We start from the raw sequence: 20,168 nt of genomic DNA, 5'->3' as shown, positions 1-20,168 counted from the left end.
GTTTAATGCATTAAAAAGCAATACGGATTATTTCTAAGCAAAATGATCTAATTTAACATGGTAAAATGGTTTCCCTTTTCTAGTTTTCATTGTTAGTTCCAATGGCTATTGCATTGACCGAAATAACTAGGGCAGTTTAAATACGTTTTTAATTTTCTTTTTTAGTATTTCAACTCATTTTCCCTTATTTTTCTTGTTACTTCTCAAGTATAAAACTATCTTACAGTAAATATGTGTTTAGTGCTGTTCCTCTATTTTTATTTTCAAAGTGGACACTAAGAGAACAAAAGAAACCTAACAAATGTTCATGCCTAGGGAGTATGCGGTTCATTCAGCGTAGTGTTCTTTCTTTTAATGTGTTGATTGAACATCTCTGATGGACACTGACATATCTGTTAATTTGTCTGGACTCGGGCAATTATAGTAAGATTAACATATGATATTGAACGGATTATTGTATATTATTATATAAAGATGGTTGATCAACTGCATCTGTGGGATTTATTGTATATCCTATATATTACTTATATGTTATTTGTATGCTGCTTCATTCATGAATACCCTCATTTCTTCTTTTTTAAATGTGAATATATATGTAGAAATATTTGTTTGCAGATACATAAAAATTTTGAGGTTCTAGTTCAAAATTTGTCACATTAATAGGCTTACTAATCTGAATATTTGTAGAGAAAAGGGGAGTCAGTAAAAACTTATAAAATATTGTACTTGCAAAGTATACAATTCAGAGTTTTAATACATATTTTTGAAACTAAACCGTACCATTTCTTTGCAGTATTCAGCCACTGCATGTATTGCGAAACTTATTTCTTATAATAGAGAACGTATTTAATGAATGAATTTGTGAATGACTGCAAATATAACTCATTTGACCCACATCAACATAAATAGTCCAAGCATAAGACAAAAATAGAGAGCAATTATAAAAGTAATCAAAAATATCCCAAGAACGTCCATCAAGTTTCTAATTATGGGATACCCAATTTCAGACGTTTTATTTCAAATGTTTTCATTCAATTTTCATTACTACAACGAGGAAATACTTATAATTTGTACTACGTTTTGTTAGTTGCAATAAATGATTATAATAACCCTATTACGGATAAGTACATTATTATACGTTTTACGTAGCAGGCCGGCTCTCAAAAGTTAATCACGTCATTTCCTAATTTCAAAAGCGTTGGGAAAGTTTGTCCTTTAATTAACTTTTTTTTCTTCCTTGTTTCACTATTCTAACATTGAATATAATTATATTTAATTATAATAAAGAATTGGAACATGTGTATATGTCTTACTATAATCAAGAATTGGAGCAAGGTTTTAAATGTTAGATATGTTTAAGACCACTGACCTTCAGAAAGATGCTGAGTGCAATGTTTTCTTAACTTTGTAGTTGAAATTTTTCTATAAACATTTCCGAAGATATGATGGCTATCTCTGTTTATACAAGATAACTTTCTAGTCTATGATAATTAACGCTTAGAATATATTGGTTCTCATGAGTACAGAACGGTCAGGCATTCACAACTTTCAAAGCAATAACAGTTACTTAATTCGATTTTCTGTAGAAATCAGGAATTATTGAAGAATTTATTATTATTGTGAATGAAAATGTGAAATATTATCAGAACATACGTGGAATATGAAAATTTGAATAATTATACCACGTTTCCTGTTTTATGAATGGAAGATACTACATGACCATATATGGAACAACCACTCAGAAACAAGGAAGGATAGCGATAAGATTTACATTTGTGAAATTCTTGGAGTCCTATAAATTTATACATTCCTTAGTTAACTTTGCATAATCCTTTTACCATTGGAACTAACAAGAAACAGGAATTTTATAATTTATTGAAAAAAGAGCAAACAAAATGATGAAAAGTGTAAACAGTTTTGACCAAATAGTTACTATTCTTGCAGCAACGGCACTTATATGTTTAAAAACAGCAAAAGGTGAGTGGAGTTAATTTTATGTTTAACTATTTGTTGAATTTTTATGGATGTTTTGAAATACTTGACGACGGGTTATATAATATTATTTTTTTAAATTATCAGAACGTACGTGGAATATGAAAATTTGAATAGTTATACCACGTTTCCTTATTTTATTATTAGTATTGAAATTTGTGAATGACTGACCGTTTTAATAAAAGGTTAAGAATGCTAAAATGTTAAAAGATATATTCGTTTTCCAAGGACGGTACATAGATCGACCAGAAATGATATGAAAATAGAGCATCAAATAATAATCATATTTTTGCTTATTAATTGTAGCTTATTATCGATTGTAGATAACAATATTACGTGATATTATTATTGCTCTTTAATTAAAAGTAACTTTCAAAGAGCACGTATACATTGTTCTTTATAATCTAATGAATGTCAACACACACAAAAAAACCGTGAAGTTCTGTAATAATTTTAATATCTTTTCAATATGAAACTTCAAATGAAATCATAAAAATCCACTAATTCTTTTTATATTCAAAACGTATTGCAAATGAGAGTTACGGATAAATGAATCAGGCAAAAAGGAATCATGCAAACTATATAAAAAGGGCGGGATGAACAATCTGATTACAGAGAAATGGCTAATCATAGGAAATGAATACATGACATGTGAGTCTAAAGCTTGTAATGAAAAACAAAACAGATTTTATCATACAAAAATACTCTTATTTTGTTTTCCTCTTTTTATTATTTTTGAAGCTTTAAATCCTTTACCCTTAGTACATGGCTTGTGAAGTTGTATATTATATTGGTTAGGGGAAAGCTGACGCCTACTACCTCCGAGCGCGGGATTATCTCAATGCTTTGAAGACTTATTGGTGGGATTGGTCTGATTTCTGGTCTTTGATCGGGATGTTGTCTCTTTGACACATTTATCGTCTCAATTCTCTATTCTATACATTATTGAAATGTAAATTGGTGCTACGGTCACATCGTTGCTATAGTGATTCTTGCAAGAATCATCATCAGTAATTTCAACTGTTTCCATTCAGCTTTATATGTATTTATTCTATTTACATTTAATCCACTGTCAAATATGTTGAATCAAGAACATGGATAGATGTGCGATGAAACCATGAACTTGGAAGCTAATATATAAAGTCTATTGAGATTTTAATATTCTTACTAAATATGAAACACATTCAGTAGAAAGAAGTATAAATGAGACGACCTTTTGTCTCAGATACCAAATGATCAATCGGATAATTCATTGATTGATCGATTGCTGTTTGCCTCACGCCGCCTAATCACAACACGATTGATTGATTGTCGTTTGCTTAAACGCTCAGGGGCAAATAGTTCATGCATGTTAAGGACGGCATTAGAGCAACGTGGTATATGGCACAAAAATATTAATAGTACAAAGTATTAGTTACATTTTATGTTTCATTTAGATGTGAAGTTTTGGGGGATAATAAACTCAAAAGTAACATGTTTTTCAGGGTTTTTTTTTCTTATAATGTGTCAGTTTGTTACGAATAAGACATAATGTACATGAAAAGCCACTTGAACGAATAGAATGTTAAACTTTTGAATCAAACTAGTTTTCATTATAAAAGCCTTAACCGTAGTTGCCAGAATGATTTTATACGATTTTGTTTGGCATCTTATTTTCCTAGCAGATTGCTATGAATATAAATAAAACATCAGAAACCCATGGCGAAAACAATATAGCAGTGATCTTGCAACTGGATATCTGAAGGTCAAATCTTAGGCTTTTGTGGTGCTAATATAAGTTCCCGTTTTTCATTCTCAATTGTATTTTGAGTTTGTTTCCATACATAAATAGATAAATAAGTTAGTGTTGGAAGAGAAACGGTGACTTCAAGTTTATTTTGGCTATCATTTGGATAGTTTTCTATTGACAATCGAACTACATCTTCTTATTTCATTTTGTGTAAGGATTTTAAGGGAAACATTGTTGATTTCATCTTTATATTCAATTCTTTCAAAGAAAATATTGAAATTTAATGATTCACGTAATGGCTAACGGTTTCTTACAGTAAATTTTTAAGTAATCATTACATGCTCTAGTATATTTGATGATCAGCGCGGATTTATTATATTTAAAAATAAGGAAACAAAGAAATAAATTCTTATTGGGGTATACATCAACATAGAATGAAATTCAAAACAGTGTGGCTGTGGCCATTGATTGACACATTAAATTCATCCATTGACTGGGACAATTTAGGTGAACGTTTGTATGTAACGACCACTGCTCACTATGTACTTTTTAAAGACACTTAAACTATGGGGTCACCAAAGGTTCTCAACACCTTAATAAAGTAATTCGAAAAATTAATCAGAAATAACACGATGTTTTGATTTATATCAAATATATAAATCAAAACATAAAGGTTATTCCTGATTAATTTTTCGAATTATTTTATAATTAAAGGCGTTAAGAAACCTTTGGTGACCCCACAGTTTAAATGTCTATCGTAGGTACGTCGTGAACAGTGGTCGTTACAGACAAACGTTCACGTAAATTGTCCCAGTCAATGGATGAGTTTAATGTGTCAATCAATGGCCACAGCCACACTGTTTTGAATTTCATTCTATTAATAAGTTATAATGCGTATCAAAGTGTATAATATTGACAAAGTTTACAAGTGTTTCGTCTTTAAAATATACATACACGTATCCAAGGCATTGGTTTCTTTTTGGATACATGTATCTGCTATCAAGTATTTCTCACTTCTAGTTCTGCTTCTCTGATTATTCAGTGCATACATGTATTAGACGATTGATCATAGACATTTGGAAGAACGAGTGTAAAAGTTCTGTTTTTTTACATTTGCTTACTGAAGAATACTCCTCAAGATTTATAACAAATGCAGTTGCAATTTACAAGCTGACGATGAAAAATGAGATATAGTTTACAGGTTTGATCATAAAAACATTTCTTTTCGTTCACGTCGTGTAGAACTGTCTATTTGTGACCTGAAAATCTATGTATGTAAATGATTGAGCATTTTGAACTCTCCAAGAATTTAGCTGAAACAACAGAATTACATTTGCTAGTATGGTTTCATATTACAGAATTATCGTTGATAATCAATACAGAAAATAATTAGTTTATACCTACATATTGTCAATGGACACCTGATTTGTGGATGTCAATATTAATTTACACATATTGTTAAGAACTATTCGAGGATTCAATCTTCATTAGATTGATTACGAAAGAACTTATTGGGTTATTATTAGTTTCAAAATGATTTTTCTCTTACAAATATTGCTTTATTTTTTATAAAGTAAATTATGTAAATACATATGTACACAAATACAAGAAGGATTACCTTATCGTTTATATAAGGTTAAAAATAAAATTAAATACGGTTCTGCAATCACCATCTAATATGAAATTTATGTAATTCAATATTCCACGTAGCATATATGCTGCCGTGATTGTTACGGATATTGTCTTTAAAAAAGGACAACCGAATCAAAGTATATCGAACGAAGTTATAGTTCACATAGCGGTAATTTGAGACTTCAGCTGCATGAAGTTAATATATTCTGTTAAAATTTCCAGTTGGTTTCTTTTTCATGATAGCATATATATTTTTAGTAAAACTATTAGAATAAACCAGCAGTAAACAATTAGGCAGTACCTAAACAACCATATAAACCAAGTATTACTTAAATTTCGTACAAACTATCAAATAGCAGTCCATAACATTAATCTAATAAATCATTGGACGCAAATAGAATTTAAATACCAAATAAAAATTACTAATGGTATTAAAGTTCATATAACAATATGAAAATTTAAATTTTAAGGCTATATAAAGAAACAAGAATTTCGCCATTTTTGCAATTGACAGTGCTCTTAAAAGTGTCTATATATAACAGAAATTACAGTTCCTATAGTGTTATAAATGGATGTCTGGCCCGTGTTAAGAGAGAGCTATATCTCTTACGCGTAAAAGACATCCTTGTAGATTTCTAAAAAGAGCAGACTAATGCCACTACAAGGCAGCACTCGCACCCGCAAAGTGGAAAGGGATTAATATAAGTTGCAAAACTTGTTTCCCAATCCACTATAAATAAATATGTTTCAACTAAAATGGATGTAATCGTGTTTTTATTGCATTAAAAGTAGACTAAACACAGGACTGATCAAAGGATTCAGTTATAAACATTATTTGCGAAAACAACTGTGTGTGTGTGTTTAACGCGACATGAGACGTTTAATAGTTTTATTTTTGTCCATTCAGTTCTTGAAAAAGATTGTAGAATTAAGTTTGATGTTTTTTTTTGTCCATTTAGTACTGGGAAGAGATTGGAGCAGTTTAATAGTCTATTTTTGTCCATTCAGTTCTGAAAAAGAATTGGTGATTAAATAAACGGATCATTTGCTATCCAATATGAAGACGACTTTCATACGAAAGGACAGGAAACAGCTTGGTGATACACTAAACCAATCATTTGGTATCCAATATGCTGAATGCGCTTATACGAAAATACCTGTCATACCTAGCAGGCAGCTTCAGATATCGATATTCGGAGTAAACATCCCGCTTGCATTCTGATTAATGTAGCTACTTTGTCATATGTTAATTGTCTGTTCCGCATAACGATATGCTAACGACAGTAACCACGTAAATTTAATCGTATATAATCGCTTACCTTGCGGTCAGCAATATGCATAGAACATGGATCACGGTTGTAATTCATTAAATCATCAAAGTCAAATCGAGAAATCAAAATGGGTAGTTGTTATAGATCAATAGTTCCTGGGAAATATAAAGACCTGTAGATAATCATACCCCGTTAAAATAAATAAAACAACTCTTAATACATATCATTCGTTCGAAGCGCTTTTCTGGATTTAACCTTCATCGGGAACTCTCAAATTCGAATATTTGAAAGACAAGGATGTATAAGAAACGAAACAGTTGTAGCTCTGATATATGACCATTAATTTTTTTATGAAAAAAGCGATAACACAAAAATAAAAATTGGCTGACAACAGTTAAAAATTCAAAGCTTGTTGTGTACTTGATACTTTTCAATGTTTTTAGTTTGCATGATACATTTTTGTGAAATCAATCCTAGTATTGTATGTTTTGTAAACATAAATGGGATAGCGACTGTCCCGGGGGTAAATGATTATTCAGTACTCTAGTAATAATTAATTACGCCGCCCACTACTAGTAGTAAAAATAGAAACATAATTAAATTCACATGCTTTAAATCATATTAATTCAGATTTGATTCCTCTAATTTAATATGTTAGTTCATATGTTATAAGATTATATTCCATTTGGTATTTGATGTCAACACGCAGGCGTATCTTACAGCTATAAATGATAAAAACATTAATTGAAATTGCTCATGCTATTGGACTATGTGGATTTCAATTTTGGTTTCATGCTTCTGATAACAATGTCGTTACAACGCGGAAATATACCCCGTAATTGTTTCGAATCGATAAGCAACAGTTTCATCTCCAATGATAAAAACTTAATTTACGTAAAGTCATTGAAAATAATCACGCAATGAGGATCGACGATGGTCATTTGAAACATACAAATCGGGTGTTTCGGCGCCAATTGATATCGGTATTCGGTTTTAGCGCCTTTGTTTTAATCCATATTACCAAAAAAAAAAAAACTATCAATGCTCACTTTAGCGACAGAAAAGTATTCCTTTTTGTCACAAGATTTATTAATCATAATAATTGTCGAAAGGTACTTCTTTATGCTAAATCAGCACACTATTGAAATGCCATATTCATTAAAGTAAATACTGATAAAACTCAATAAAGCGAATAATATAACTTAAACCATCGGTTTCTGAAATTTAAAATATTCAAAACGGATTTATATTTCAGCTGATTATCGTACGTACATGATATATATGAAAGGCTCTTGATACGACAATATACGAGTTGCAGTTATAATCCTTCCATCTTTTTTCCGACGTAGTCGGTATAGTTTCGGTTTGTGCCCTTTGAACTTAAGGACGCTTAACTATGGCAACGGAATACGCATGCTCGAAAATCCTTTCTGTGATTGGACAAAATACTGTCATGGTGGGTGATTTGGTTGTGTTTGAAAAAACGTCTCGTTAATTATATCGTGATGGAAAGCAAGTGAAAAACTAAATATTTGAACTAGATCTTACAAAGATTTATGTTTTTATTAGAATAATTGTTTCTCCAATAGCTCTTTGCATCCGTGATAGCTGTTTATTCGGGACAATTATATAACTTTTAATGTAAACTTTGCTGTACGAGCGTATATGACTTTTAGAACGCACCTACGTATGTGAGATTTCCGCGGGGTTTTGGTGAATGTAAACAGAAAGATACGAGGACCGAGAATACTGAACACAAACAGAGAAAACGTTATTTAAATGGTATCTTTGTGCTTCTGGAGGTTATCGAAATGATAGTTTTAAACATAATTATATTCAAATTTAAATACGTCGGATATCTTTTTTAAAGATAGTTCTTGTTTATGTTGTCTTCAAATTTGTCGGCTTTTAATGCATTTTAATTCAAGGACGGAATACATTGCATATTTCACCGTTCCGTCTTTGATTTGTTTGAACACCTTTTTCCCACTTTCGCCAAACCAACATCAATATGGTAGATCAGTAAATGGGCAGTTGTCCACAGACCACAATTAATTCTTCTATTAATTCTTTATAACGTTTTGTCTGTCTTTTTTTTTTTTTCATTTTGTTATGTGTAATGTGCAGTTCTAGTCAGCTCATTATATTCAACATTCAGAACAATTTCGCTTTTACATTTTACATATTGAGCCAATACACACCCATACCCCTATATACATAATATTAAAGTCCAAAGATGTGCCGAAAACTATAAAAATTACCGTTTGCAACAGGCCTAGTCACTCTTTCTATATTTAAATCAGTTAAGATACGATATGTATTTTTTTATTTAACCTCTCTTCTTTCATTTCCAATCCATAAAACTAAGAAATTAATGAAAAGGGCAAATTGTTTTTTTTTTTTTTATAAAAAATACACTTTAATTAAAGGGTATATACTGTATTCGTTTTTTGGGTTCTCTATCTTGCATAGGATTGCTGCTTGAAATTGCGATATGATTTTATATTATTCATAATACAAAAGCCTGCTGTTCTCTGTTCGTGGGAGTTAATATGATAACGAGCATTCCATGCTAATAGTGCTACTTGAAGAATTTCATTCATAATATCAATATGAATGTACGGATATACTACTTATAATTTGTCATACCAGCTGAGAAAATACAGTCTTGCCAAATTGCTGATATTCATCGATCACTGAGATGAATCGGTTCGTTGTGTATTAATTGTAAAACTATCATCAAAAAAGGGGGGATAACCAGCTGAAGAAGGACTGTCACTTCCATGGTCCAAGGAAAACTGAAAAAAAGACAAGAAAAAACCGTATACATAACATATCAGACAACAAAAGAGAATTCGGTATCAGCTCTTAAACAATCAGCTCCCTAAAATTTACAAAGCATAAAGGTTGTCCTCGGCTTAATACAGAATATTACGATAATTTCCGAAAATTTACGCATGCGCCCCTTCTAACCTAAAATCCTTGTCCCGCCCTTGCCCATTCATGTGTTTGTATTTAAGAACTTCGGTCGATAAGTTTCACTGATATCTTCTAAAATGAGACCCATGTAGGAAAACTATCGATCTCTTCAAGTGCCACTTGTTTCATATCTCATCCTTCCGGCGCACATGCGTTGAACTACGTATTCTTTGTTGGATTTGGTACCACGTTGAACAATTCTTATTTTTCCATTTGCTTGGTGCTTTCTGAACTGATGGCGATCCTTTCGCCCTTTTTTGGGGGGTATTCCAATAATACCATGTTATATATATATTATAGACCCATCATTGACTCGTTCATTCGAAAACTCGTACATCAAAATACATATTTTAATATAAACTTCAATATAGCATCAATTATTCAATAATAAACCTCTACGTCGTACAGTCTTTTCACGTTTTGAAATCTCCAGAGTCATGCAAATACTAATGAAATAAACGAAAAAATGTTCACCTTCAAACATCATTAATTAAATCAATATAATAGTATCGACCCACAGTTAAACTTTTCTTCATACTTTCAATAAAGATGAATTGGACTAATCTGAATAAATTTACATGAAAAAACTAATGGTAGTTGTTACATTTTGTAATGTTAGAAAGTATTATCATATTTTAATGCTTTTTTGTGTCACATTTACCATGCTGTCAATTTTAGAATTTGTGATTTTTCGCTGTTTCAAGAACAAAATGCATATTACGGTTTCAACTTCTTAGATATAAATGATTGACAAAATACTATTAGTTACATAGTGTGCTAGTGACATAATACGGTATATATGGGGTCAGTAAATTCCATATGGGGTGAGAGCGAAGCTCGAATCCCCAACTGGAATTTACTGACCCTATTTATACCGTATCACGTCACTAGCATACTATGTAACGAATTTATCTTAGCGACTATCTTAACTTTTAAATTTAGACTAGTGACCTATCATAATGGGCAAGTTTTCGATACTGTTAGCATTAAGAAACTAGCTACTTCCATTGATCCTGCAAAAAAAAAGATGCCAACAATGACAACTTGTTAGGTTTAAATGTGTTTTATGGATTTATTTCCATCTTAATCATCAATTTCTTCGTCTGGTGAAACCTTTAAGCTTTTGTCTCAGTACTGTTTTGTTTTTAGAAAGGGAAGTAACACCACTACTAATCGTGTACGAAATAAGCCCCGCCTCCCTACTAACCTAATATCAAATATACACGGTCTCCACGAGGACGCTTTAAACCAATCATATTCCTAGAAATGTATATGAGGTAAGATAAATACAGATATTTGAAAAGAAGAAAGTGATATGAGCAATTTTCTGGTGAATGAATCATTTCTTGTACCTCTCACAATTTCTCAAAAATTTGGCTAAAAATTGGTAATCAAATTTGAAAAATTGATTACTCAACAACTACTCATTGTAAATACACAGTTTTCAAACGGTGTTAATTTGATTATAACATTTTTAAAATTCATTGATATTTTCCACTTGTATCACATGTTTTGGAAATAATTCCAGAACGAGATTTCAACGAGACGGAAACATCAGAAGTCATTCACATTTCATATTATTTACTCATGTTACTCAAAGGTTAAAAGCTAGCAAATTAATTGAACACAAATGTTAGAATAGGACAATATATATATATATATATATATATATATATATATATATATATATATATATATATATATATATATATATATATATATATATATATATATATATATATATATATATATAATCCGGTCAGATTGGGGACGATCAATCCGATGCCTCGTGTTAAGAGAGTGGCACACTCTCTGCGCGTTAAAAACATTGCAGCAACACTTTAAGGTGTCCGTAGGTGACGTTCGCAAGGCTAAATTTCTGTATATTTAATATACTTTTATTTCCCGTGACAGTTTTAAGCAATCAATCCCGATTCACAAGATTTCCTGAGTTAGTTCAGCATTATTTATGGTGTTAGATCGGGGATATTGCTTTCAGATTTTCAGTTTAGACTTAGATACAAACTCGCTTGACGATTTCTCTACCCAAAACGTCACCAATTCCTTTTTCAAAATTCGTTCATTAACCCAAGAGTAATTGCAACTTTAGTTTGATGAGTTCTCCTATTCATATCGCAAAAGAATGTTCAGCGAAATTGAAAAATGCGTTGAGGTATGAAGTATGTTGAGAGTATCAGGCACTTTTGAAGTCCAAAGTCGAATATTTTATCACAAGGTCTACCAACGACCTCTAATCAACGACCGTGGAATACATATGCTAAAGTAATCATTAGATAATGGCAATTTAAGAGATCATTTGCTGAAATCTTTAAGATTGCGTGAGCTTATTCTTTTAACTGAACCAGCGCAATTTTGACACATTCCTGAAGAAATATGTTTTTATTCTATTTTTAGAACTTTAACTATCTAAAATAAGTTTCTGTAATCTTTTATCTTTAGTTGTCAATATATTAATATATATTCGAATCGGAACGCAGCAAGCCTATAGAGAAATCAGTGATAAAGGGTCATAATTATTACAAAAATACATACCTAATATCTATACCAAGTTGTGTTAAATATGATAAAGAAATATCTGAAATGCATTTAAGACAAAAATAACAAACTAATGAATTTTCAAACAGGCAATTATTGATAAAGTTTTCATTGACATTGTGTCGAACTATTTTGACATCTTGAAACTTCTTTGGCATTTTGGCGCGAAAAATAAAGAGGAAAAACCAATTATGATTAAAAGAAGGACATTTTCAAAGCGTTTTCTTAATCATATTAAAATTCACATTATCACAGCATCATATGTGTAAATGCACATCATGTCGTATAGGTGAACTTGTAACCAGGTTATATTTTCTTACAGATGACCTCAGACACTTAGAATGTTTACAAAATGTTTATTTCATTTTTACTGCAGTGGAATTGTTTAGAATTTCGACACATGCTATTTATCTAAAATCTAACTAAGATGGTCATTATTCTTCCTAAACGATGTCTTATATATACATGCACCATTATTGTCAGAAATCAAATGTATAACATCGATACAAAGACAATCTATAGTATCTATGGTATATACAAAATAAGGCAGAGAGGTTACAAAAGTCACTAACAGCGCTGATTAAATTTGTATATTAAAACACCTTAAAATAAATTTCAGTTGTAAAGCAATAAGGACATATGATAGATGTTACTAATGCATTAAGTTTGAACATGTGCTCGACGCTCTCTTTATAAGTTGTTCTGCATTATATATCTGTATTTTTCAGGTTATGCCATCGGATATCAGTTTGAACTATGTAGCTATTTAGATGGTACATGTAATCCACAGTGTGAATATAAGTTTGTACATTCATGGGGCATATCATTGTGTTCTTCTCCTATCGACAGCTGCTGTGCACCACCAGCATATGGTAAGTTTGTACATTCATGGGGTATATCACTGTGTTCTTCTATTGACAGCTGCTGTGCTCCACCAGCATATGGTAAGTTTGTACATTCATGGGGCATATCATTGTGTTCTTCTCCTATTGACAGCTGCTGTGCACCACCAGCATATGGTAAGTATGTACATTCATGGGGCATATTATTGTGTTCTTCTCCTATCGACAACTGCTGTGCACCACCAGCATATGGTAAGTATGTACATTCATGGGGCATATTATTGTGTTCTTCTCCTATTGACAGCTGCTGTGCACCACCAGCATATGGTAAGTATGTACATTCATGGGGCATATTATTGTGTTCTTCTCCTATTGACAGCTGCTGTGCACCACCAGCTTATGGTCAGTTTGTACATTCATGGGGCATATCATTGTGTTCTCCTATCGACAGCTGCTGTGCACCACCAGCTTATGGTAAGTTTGTTCATTCATGGGGCATATCATTGTGGTCTTCTCCTATCTACAGCTGTTGTGCACCCCCATTTTATGGTAAGTTTGTACATTCATGGGGCATATCATTGTGTTCTTCTATCGACAGCTGCTGTGAACCACCAGCATGTTGTAAGTTTGTACATTCATGGGGCATATCATTGTGTTCTTCTCCTATCGACAGCTGCTGTGCACCACCAGCATATGGTAAGTATGTACATTCATGGGGCATATTATTGTGTTCTTCTCCTATTGACAGCTGCTGTGCACCACCAGCATATGGTAAGTATGTACATTCATGGGGCATATTATTGTGTTCTTCTCCTATTGACAGCTGCTGTGCACCACCAGCATATGGTAAGTTTTCTAACAATTACAATAAAATAAAATTGTGGATGGAAATGGGGAATGTGTCAAAGAGACAACAACCCGACCCGACCGACCGAGTGGAAAGCAGCCGAAGGTCACCAATAGGTCTTCAATACAACGAGAAAATCCCGCAAACATGTTTTGTTGTTCACAACACTTATTCATATAAATATAAAAACCTCAAAGAGATAACACTAAAACGGTTGACTATCGGTAAAATGTAATTGAAAAGACTTGGTGAATACAAACGAAAAAAAAATAATAATTGAAAAATTAACCTTCGGGATTCAATGACACGCACACCTTTCGAACGATACAAAGTGAAACAATAACATGAATAATACAATAATTATGTAGAATAAGATCCGAGTAAGGACTGCTTATAAAAACAAGGATATATTGGTATGTGTATGATAATTTGCCTCGAGATTAGATACCAAGCCACTCTGACTATGGTATAAACGTTTGCTTTAACGTTACAAGAAACTCTTTTTTTGCACAGCCACATGATCATTTAGATATCAGCTACAGTTTTAAACTAATTTCTTCCGCTGTATGCATTTTATTCTTGATTTATTTGATTTTTTTTGGCAGTTGAAAGGATGAGAGCGATGCAGACGACAACGACGCTAGCGCCAACTACAACTCCTCAAATAGAACTTCCAAATGCCCTAATTAGCAGAGGTAATGACGATTTTTTTTTTTAAATTGCCTTTTAGTCCAGTTCAAATGAATAAGTGATACCATAGATGTAATACCCATTCATTTATATATAAGTTCTTACAAGCGATCAAATGCGTAAAAATTGATAGAAATATATATTTAATTAATTTGGATCCCTACTTTTGTCTTCAATTTTTAAAGTTTTAATTTATTTACATTTTAGATCCTGAATGTGGCGTTCCAGCAATACCACATCGATCGAAACGTATCATTGGAGGTACAAATGCACCACGTGGCGCCTGGCCATGGCAGGTGGCGCTCCGGTTCATGACTGGGGTTTACATGTGTGGTGGAGCTTTAATCAGTGATAGATGGGTAGTTACTGCTGCTCATTGTTTAAAAGGGTAAGGCGCACATTGTCTCCTCATAGAATTGTAATTGGTTTTACCAAGAAGATGATATCTCATGCATATAACCTCCTTGGTTTTACTCAAATACTTATACTGTTTGACCTTTTAATAACCAGCAATTTATGTATATTATGTTCGTTATAAGGAATTTTATTTGGGATTCGATTTTTGGACGATAAGTTTAATTATTAACTTTCGTTTTAGTTTCTTTGTTCAAAGTAATGGAAATTACTTTTAATTTTTCATAAACATTCTAATTTCTGAACTTTATATTCAACCTTAGATTTGACTTCTGTCTAATTTGCAATTCTTGAAGCTGTTCTCATGACACGCAGACTATTTTCTAGACTTGCTACATGACCCTTCCTTATTTTTTTTATTCAATTTTGCCCTTTTAACAATTTTACTGCTATAACTTAGAGATTACCATTATAATGACATCTGCAAATTAACGGTAAACTCGTTCTTTATTGATAGGGAAAAACAAACAATTAATTTGTTAATTAGTATTTCCACATATGTATTGATAACAAGACCTGAGCATGTGGAACCTTGTTTCTTCCCCTTCTTTAACTTATAACATAACTTTCGCGCATCTTTGTTGTTATAGATGGTACAACCAGCCTTCAAGATGGCGTGTTTCAGTAGGTCTCCATTATCTGTATGACGGAGAATCCGGAACTGATATTCCTATCAACAGAATTATACGGGTATGTGTATATAAGTTCAAAGTCGACTAAGTAAAGAAACAATTCTTTTCTGCAATGATGAATATGAGGTTGCTTCTAGTACCATATATAACCACTGTATTGAGCGATATTCTCAACACTGATTGCTTTTCAAGGAAGGGAAGCTTCCTTTTTAACTTTTCCTTGAACTCCAAAACAATGCATTAGCTAATCTTCTATTACTCTATTTAGTTTTTATTCAAATTAGTTTTACTCAAACCTGCGTTTTAAAATCATTTCAAGTAGATTTCTGTAAAAAAATCATTGAAAAAACATTGCATATTAAATCAACGAATGTCCAACACGAACTCCACCAAAAACCGGTGGTAGTCTCCGATGAATCGTATGGGTTTACTGATCCTGCTCTCCACTCCTGCTTCGCTAAAATACTTTGAGAAGTAATATGAACCGATTAGGTATCAAGCAGTAGCGGTTGCGAACTGGTTCTCACTAAACCTAAAAAAATGTCCAAATTCGTAAACCATCGTTTTGAAATGTTGCTATTTATTATATAGTTTTCATATAATTTATATGGTTATTCAGCTGTTACATTTATCTTTTTTTATTCAACATTTCAATCCAAAAGATCAACTTTATAAATGGTTTTAGATCAAAATCAATATAACGAATCTTTCGTTGTAGTCTTCATAATTTTGATGAACTGAAATATTTTCATTAAAATAAATGTTATTTATGTAATAGTTTTAACTGAGTATTTCATTAGGCATGTACATAAAATGCAAACTGCTAAGCATTTTTATTTGAAAGTAGTTGTCAAAAGTACCTGAAACAAATAGACTGACGGAGGAAGGGATTAAGTTGTTTTGATTTACCTAAACAAGCGACGAATTTCTTTTATTTCAATTATTGACGTACTGTATTAAATCTATTTTATTAGCATCCAAACTACAGAGTTGACCAGAGAGAAACTGTCGAAGAAAATGAGACTGTTCCCATTCACAAACAGTACGCTCACGATATTGCATTAATAGAGCTAGCACGACCTGTAGATCTATCTACCGATTACATCAAGACGATTTGTCTCCCCTCGAATGGTGATTCCCAGTTTCCCAACAACAACTTGAAGAGAAACGACAACAATGCAAATCTGAACCAGGAACCATCAATAGACGAGTACATTAACCATCTAAATATACCTGATATTTCTCCAAACTTAGACATGGTCAACCATATCCGATTTAAAAGGGATGTCCCTGATTTATTGAAGCAAATTAGGATTAAGAGAGAACAGAGTAACAGCGTGGAATTGTTTGATGTTGAAAATTCTGACCAGTGTTGGGTGACTGGATGGGGAGACACGAATGGTAAGTATAATTATTATCTACTTACAATGTATTTTCTCTCTTCCTCCTTTCCTGATTTATGATTGCTACTAACTTATCAATATTGTTTCTAGCCACTAGCAAAAATACAGATACCAATAATGAAACAGGAACTGCTTATTTTTCCAATGCAACTTGTGTTCGAACCTTGATTTGTTTTTTATGGATTTTTTTTGTCTTTTGCTTGACTGATCTCTGTGTTTTTGTTTGATTTGTTTGTGTTATTTTAGTGTTCCATTTCTGAACTGTATAATGGGTTTGTTTACCCTGAAAAATGTTTTCATTTAAAACTTAAACTTTACTACATGAATAAAATCTAAGCAATTTAAATGTGCTGGTGTAAGCCAAGGCTCCATGTTGAAGACCGTACTTTGACCTATAATAGTTTTCTTTTACAAATTGTGACTGGGATGGAGAGTTTTCCCATTGGCACTCATACTACATCTTCACATATCTATATGATAATATTCCAATATTTTTTTCAATTCCTACAAATTGTGAATGGGATGGAGAGTTGTCCCATTGGCACTCATACTACATCTTCACATATCTATATGATAATATTGCAATATTTTTTTCAATTCTTACAAATTGTGACTGGGATGGAGAGTTGTCCCATTGGCACTCATACTACATCTTCACATATCTATATGATACTACTGCAATATATTTTTCAATTCTTACAAATTGTGACTGGGATGGAGAGTTGTCCCATTAGCACTCATACTACATCTTCACATAATTATCTATATGATAATATTGCAATATTTTTTTCAATTCTTACAAATTGTGACTGGAATGGAGAGTTGTCCCATTAGCACTCATACTACATCTTCACATATCTATATGATAATATTGCAATATTTTTTTCAATTCTTACAAATTGTGACTGGGATGGAGAGTTGTCCTATTGGCACTCATACTACATCTTCATATATCTATTGCGGTATTAATTTGGTTATGTTTTTTGATTAGATGATTGACATTTATCAATTCTCTGCTTGATAATGCTTAATCAGCAGCATCTAGAGAACCAATGTCTGTTGGTCGATGTTGTGTTAATTTCTTAAAAATATCAATTAAGTCATGATAGTGACACAAAACATTGCTCACGTTTATTTTATCAGTGACATTGATATCATATTTATTCTCTTTGCAGAAGACGATACTGAAGCATCCTTGCGGCAAGTCCATGGGCACGTGATTAGCAACACAAGATGCAGTGAGTACTGGAAAACAAACATGGATTCTGACATGATCTGCTTTGGTGATGGAACATATGGACCTTGCTCAGTAAGTATACCTGATGCAAAGGAATGGGGAGGGTAAAAAAAGGGGGTAAAGATATTACAAAAAATGTATCCGTCCAGTAAAAAGTGATGGAAGCAAATCCAGCTGTATACGGATGACACATGTTTCTCGATTAACCTTCATCTGGTATGCATCAGTTTCAGAATTTTAAAGTCCATTAAAAAATACAATAAAACATCTACGTCTTAAAAGGGTCAAAATAAAAAAACAAAAATAGTATAAGTTCAACATATCAACACAAGTAACATATTGCAGAAAAACCTATGTTCTCTATTCATTTGATACATTCTTAATATTTTCAGGGTGACTCTGGAAGTCCGATGTCCTGTAAGCGCAATGGTAGATACTATTTAACTGGAATTGTATCTTGGGGAACAGAAGGGTGTGATAAGCAAGGATATCCGAGTGTCTTCACTCGAGTGACGTCATACGTTGACTGGATAAAGCAGCAAACAGGTGCCTGATAATTTTCTTAGATGATCTGTGAATTATTTGATTGGATTTCAAAGTCTCTCAGGGAATGGCGAAACTTAACACGAATGTGATTGGCACGACAGCTCATAACTGGCGATATTGTTACTCTTATTTATTTGTATATTTTTGACATCTTTAATTCTGAAACTAAAATGTTATAAAGAAGTAAATTGTTTAATTTTGTTTAATAAATTGAAGACAAAAAGGTTCATCATATATTACTTAATCATTAATTAAAAATTTGGAAGTGTGAAAATTTGAGAGAACTGATATACTAATGTTCGGTTACTGTGACAACACGCAGCAAAAAGCTGTAAGTGGCAAATAAAATAGGTGATTAATATTTTGTAGTTATCATTAAATGATTTATATTGAACACAGAAACGTATGGTTTTATCATATTTCTAATCATTCCCAATTTTATTGAAATAAAATAGCTGTTACTGATTTAATTCCAAATGTGTTCTTTTCTTGACGCATTAGTTGACGGGTGTTGACGTATAATGTTACAAGATGTTGATTAGTAGACGGATGCTTTACATGTTATATTACAAGATGTTAGTCATGATAATGAGGGTATATAACAACATAATTGAAACTTAATTGGTGAAATTAATACCTCAATGCTAAAGTTTCTTTTCTTTTCGTGTTCATCCATTAAAATAACATATAGACGTTTTTTTTTAAACCTGCACACTGCAAACTCACTGGAGAATACATTCAAATGAATTGGACTGATTGTTATCTATATCTACATGTATGTATGTGTTGTCAGCTGTGTCCGAAGAATGTTTTTACTATTTATTTATATTGTAGTCCTGTGGTGTTGAGTTGTCATTTTAATGTTATATTTCACATGGCTATAAAAGGGGGGAGGGGGGGGGGGGGGGGGGGTGGGGGTTAGCATGCCACAAAACCAGGTTCAACCCGCCATTTTTTCCTTTAAAAATGTCCTGTACCAAGTCAGGAATATGGCCATTGTTATATTATAGTTCGTTTCTGTGTGTGTTACATTTTAACGTTGCGTCGTTTGTTTTCTCTTATTTTTTAGTGTAAATTCACATTGCGATAAGACGTGTCACGGTACTTGTCTAACCCCAAATTCATGTATTTGGTTTTGATGTTATATTTGTTATTCTCGTGGGATTTTGTCTGATACTTGGTCCTTTTCTGTGTGTGTTACATTGTAGTGTTGTGTCGTTGTTCTCTTATATTTAATGCGTTTACCTCAGTTTTAGTTTGTTACCCCGATTTTGTTTTTTGTCCATGGATTTATGAGTTTGAACAGCGGTATACTACTGTTGCCTTTATTTACTACATAAGCGGATCTTGAAACCTATTATAGGAGCTTGGGACCTTATCGATGCCTTCCTGGTGAGC

At 32.3% G+C, this 20,168-nt stretch overlaps 1 protein-coding gene across 1 annotated transcript; it reads left to right on the top strand.

Moving 5' to 3' along the window:
• Positions 1–1,563: 1,563 nt before the first annotated feature.
• LOC143045383 (chymotrypsinogen B-like) lies at positions 1,564–19,240 on the top strand. Its single transcript, XM_076217882.1, has 8 exons — positions 1,564–1,977; positions 12,888–13,031; positions 14,454–14,543; positions 14,746–14,926; positions 15,543–15,642; positions 16,559–16,985; positions 18,163–18,296; positions 18,617–19,240. The coding sequence occupies exons 1-8, from the start codon at positions 1,896–1,898 to the stop codon at positions 18,776–18,778; spliced, it is 1,320 nt and encodes a 439-aa protein (XP_076073997.1). The 5' UTR covers positions 1,564–1,895; the 3' UTR covers positions 18,779–19,240.
• The last annotated feature ends 928 nt before the right edge of the window (positions 19,241–20,168 follow it).

The sequence above is a fragment of the Mytilus galloprovincialis genome, chromosome 1 (genome assembly GCF_965363235.1).
Source record: "Mytilus galloprovincialis chromosome 1, xbMytGall1.hap1.1, whole genome shotgun sequence".
Taxonomy (NCBI): Eukaryota; Metazoa; Mollusca; class Bivalvia; order Mytilida; family Mytilidae; genus Mytilus; species Mytilus galloprovincialis.
Note: the sequence above shows the minus strand (reverse complement) of the source record. Positions and strands in the feature narration are given on the sequence as shown.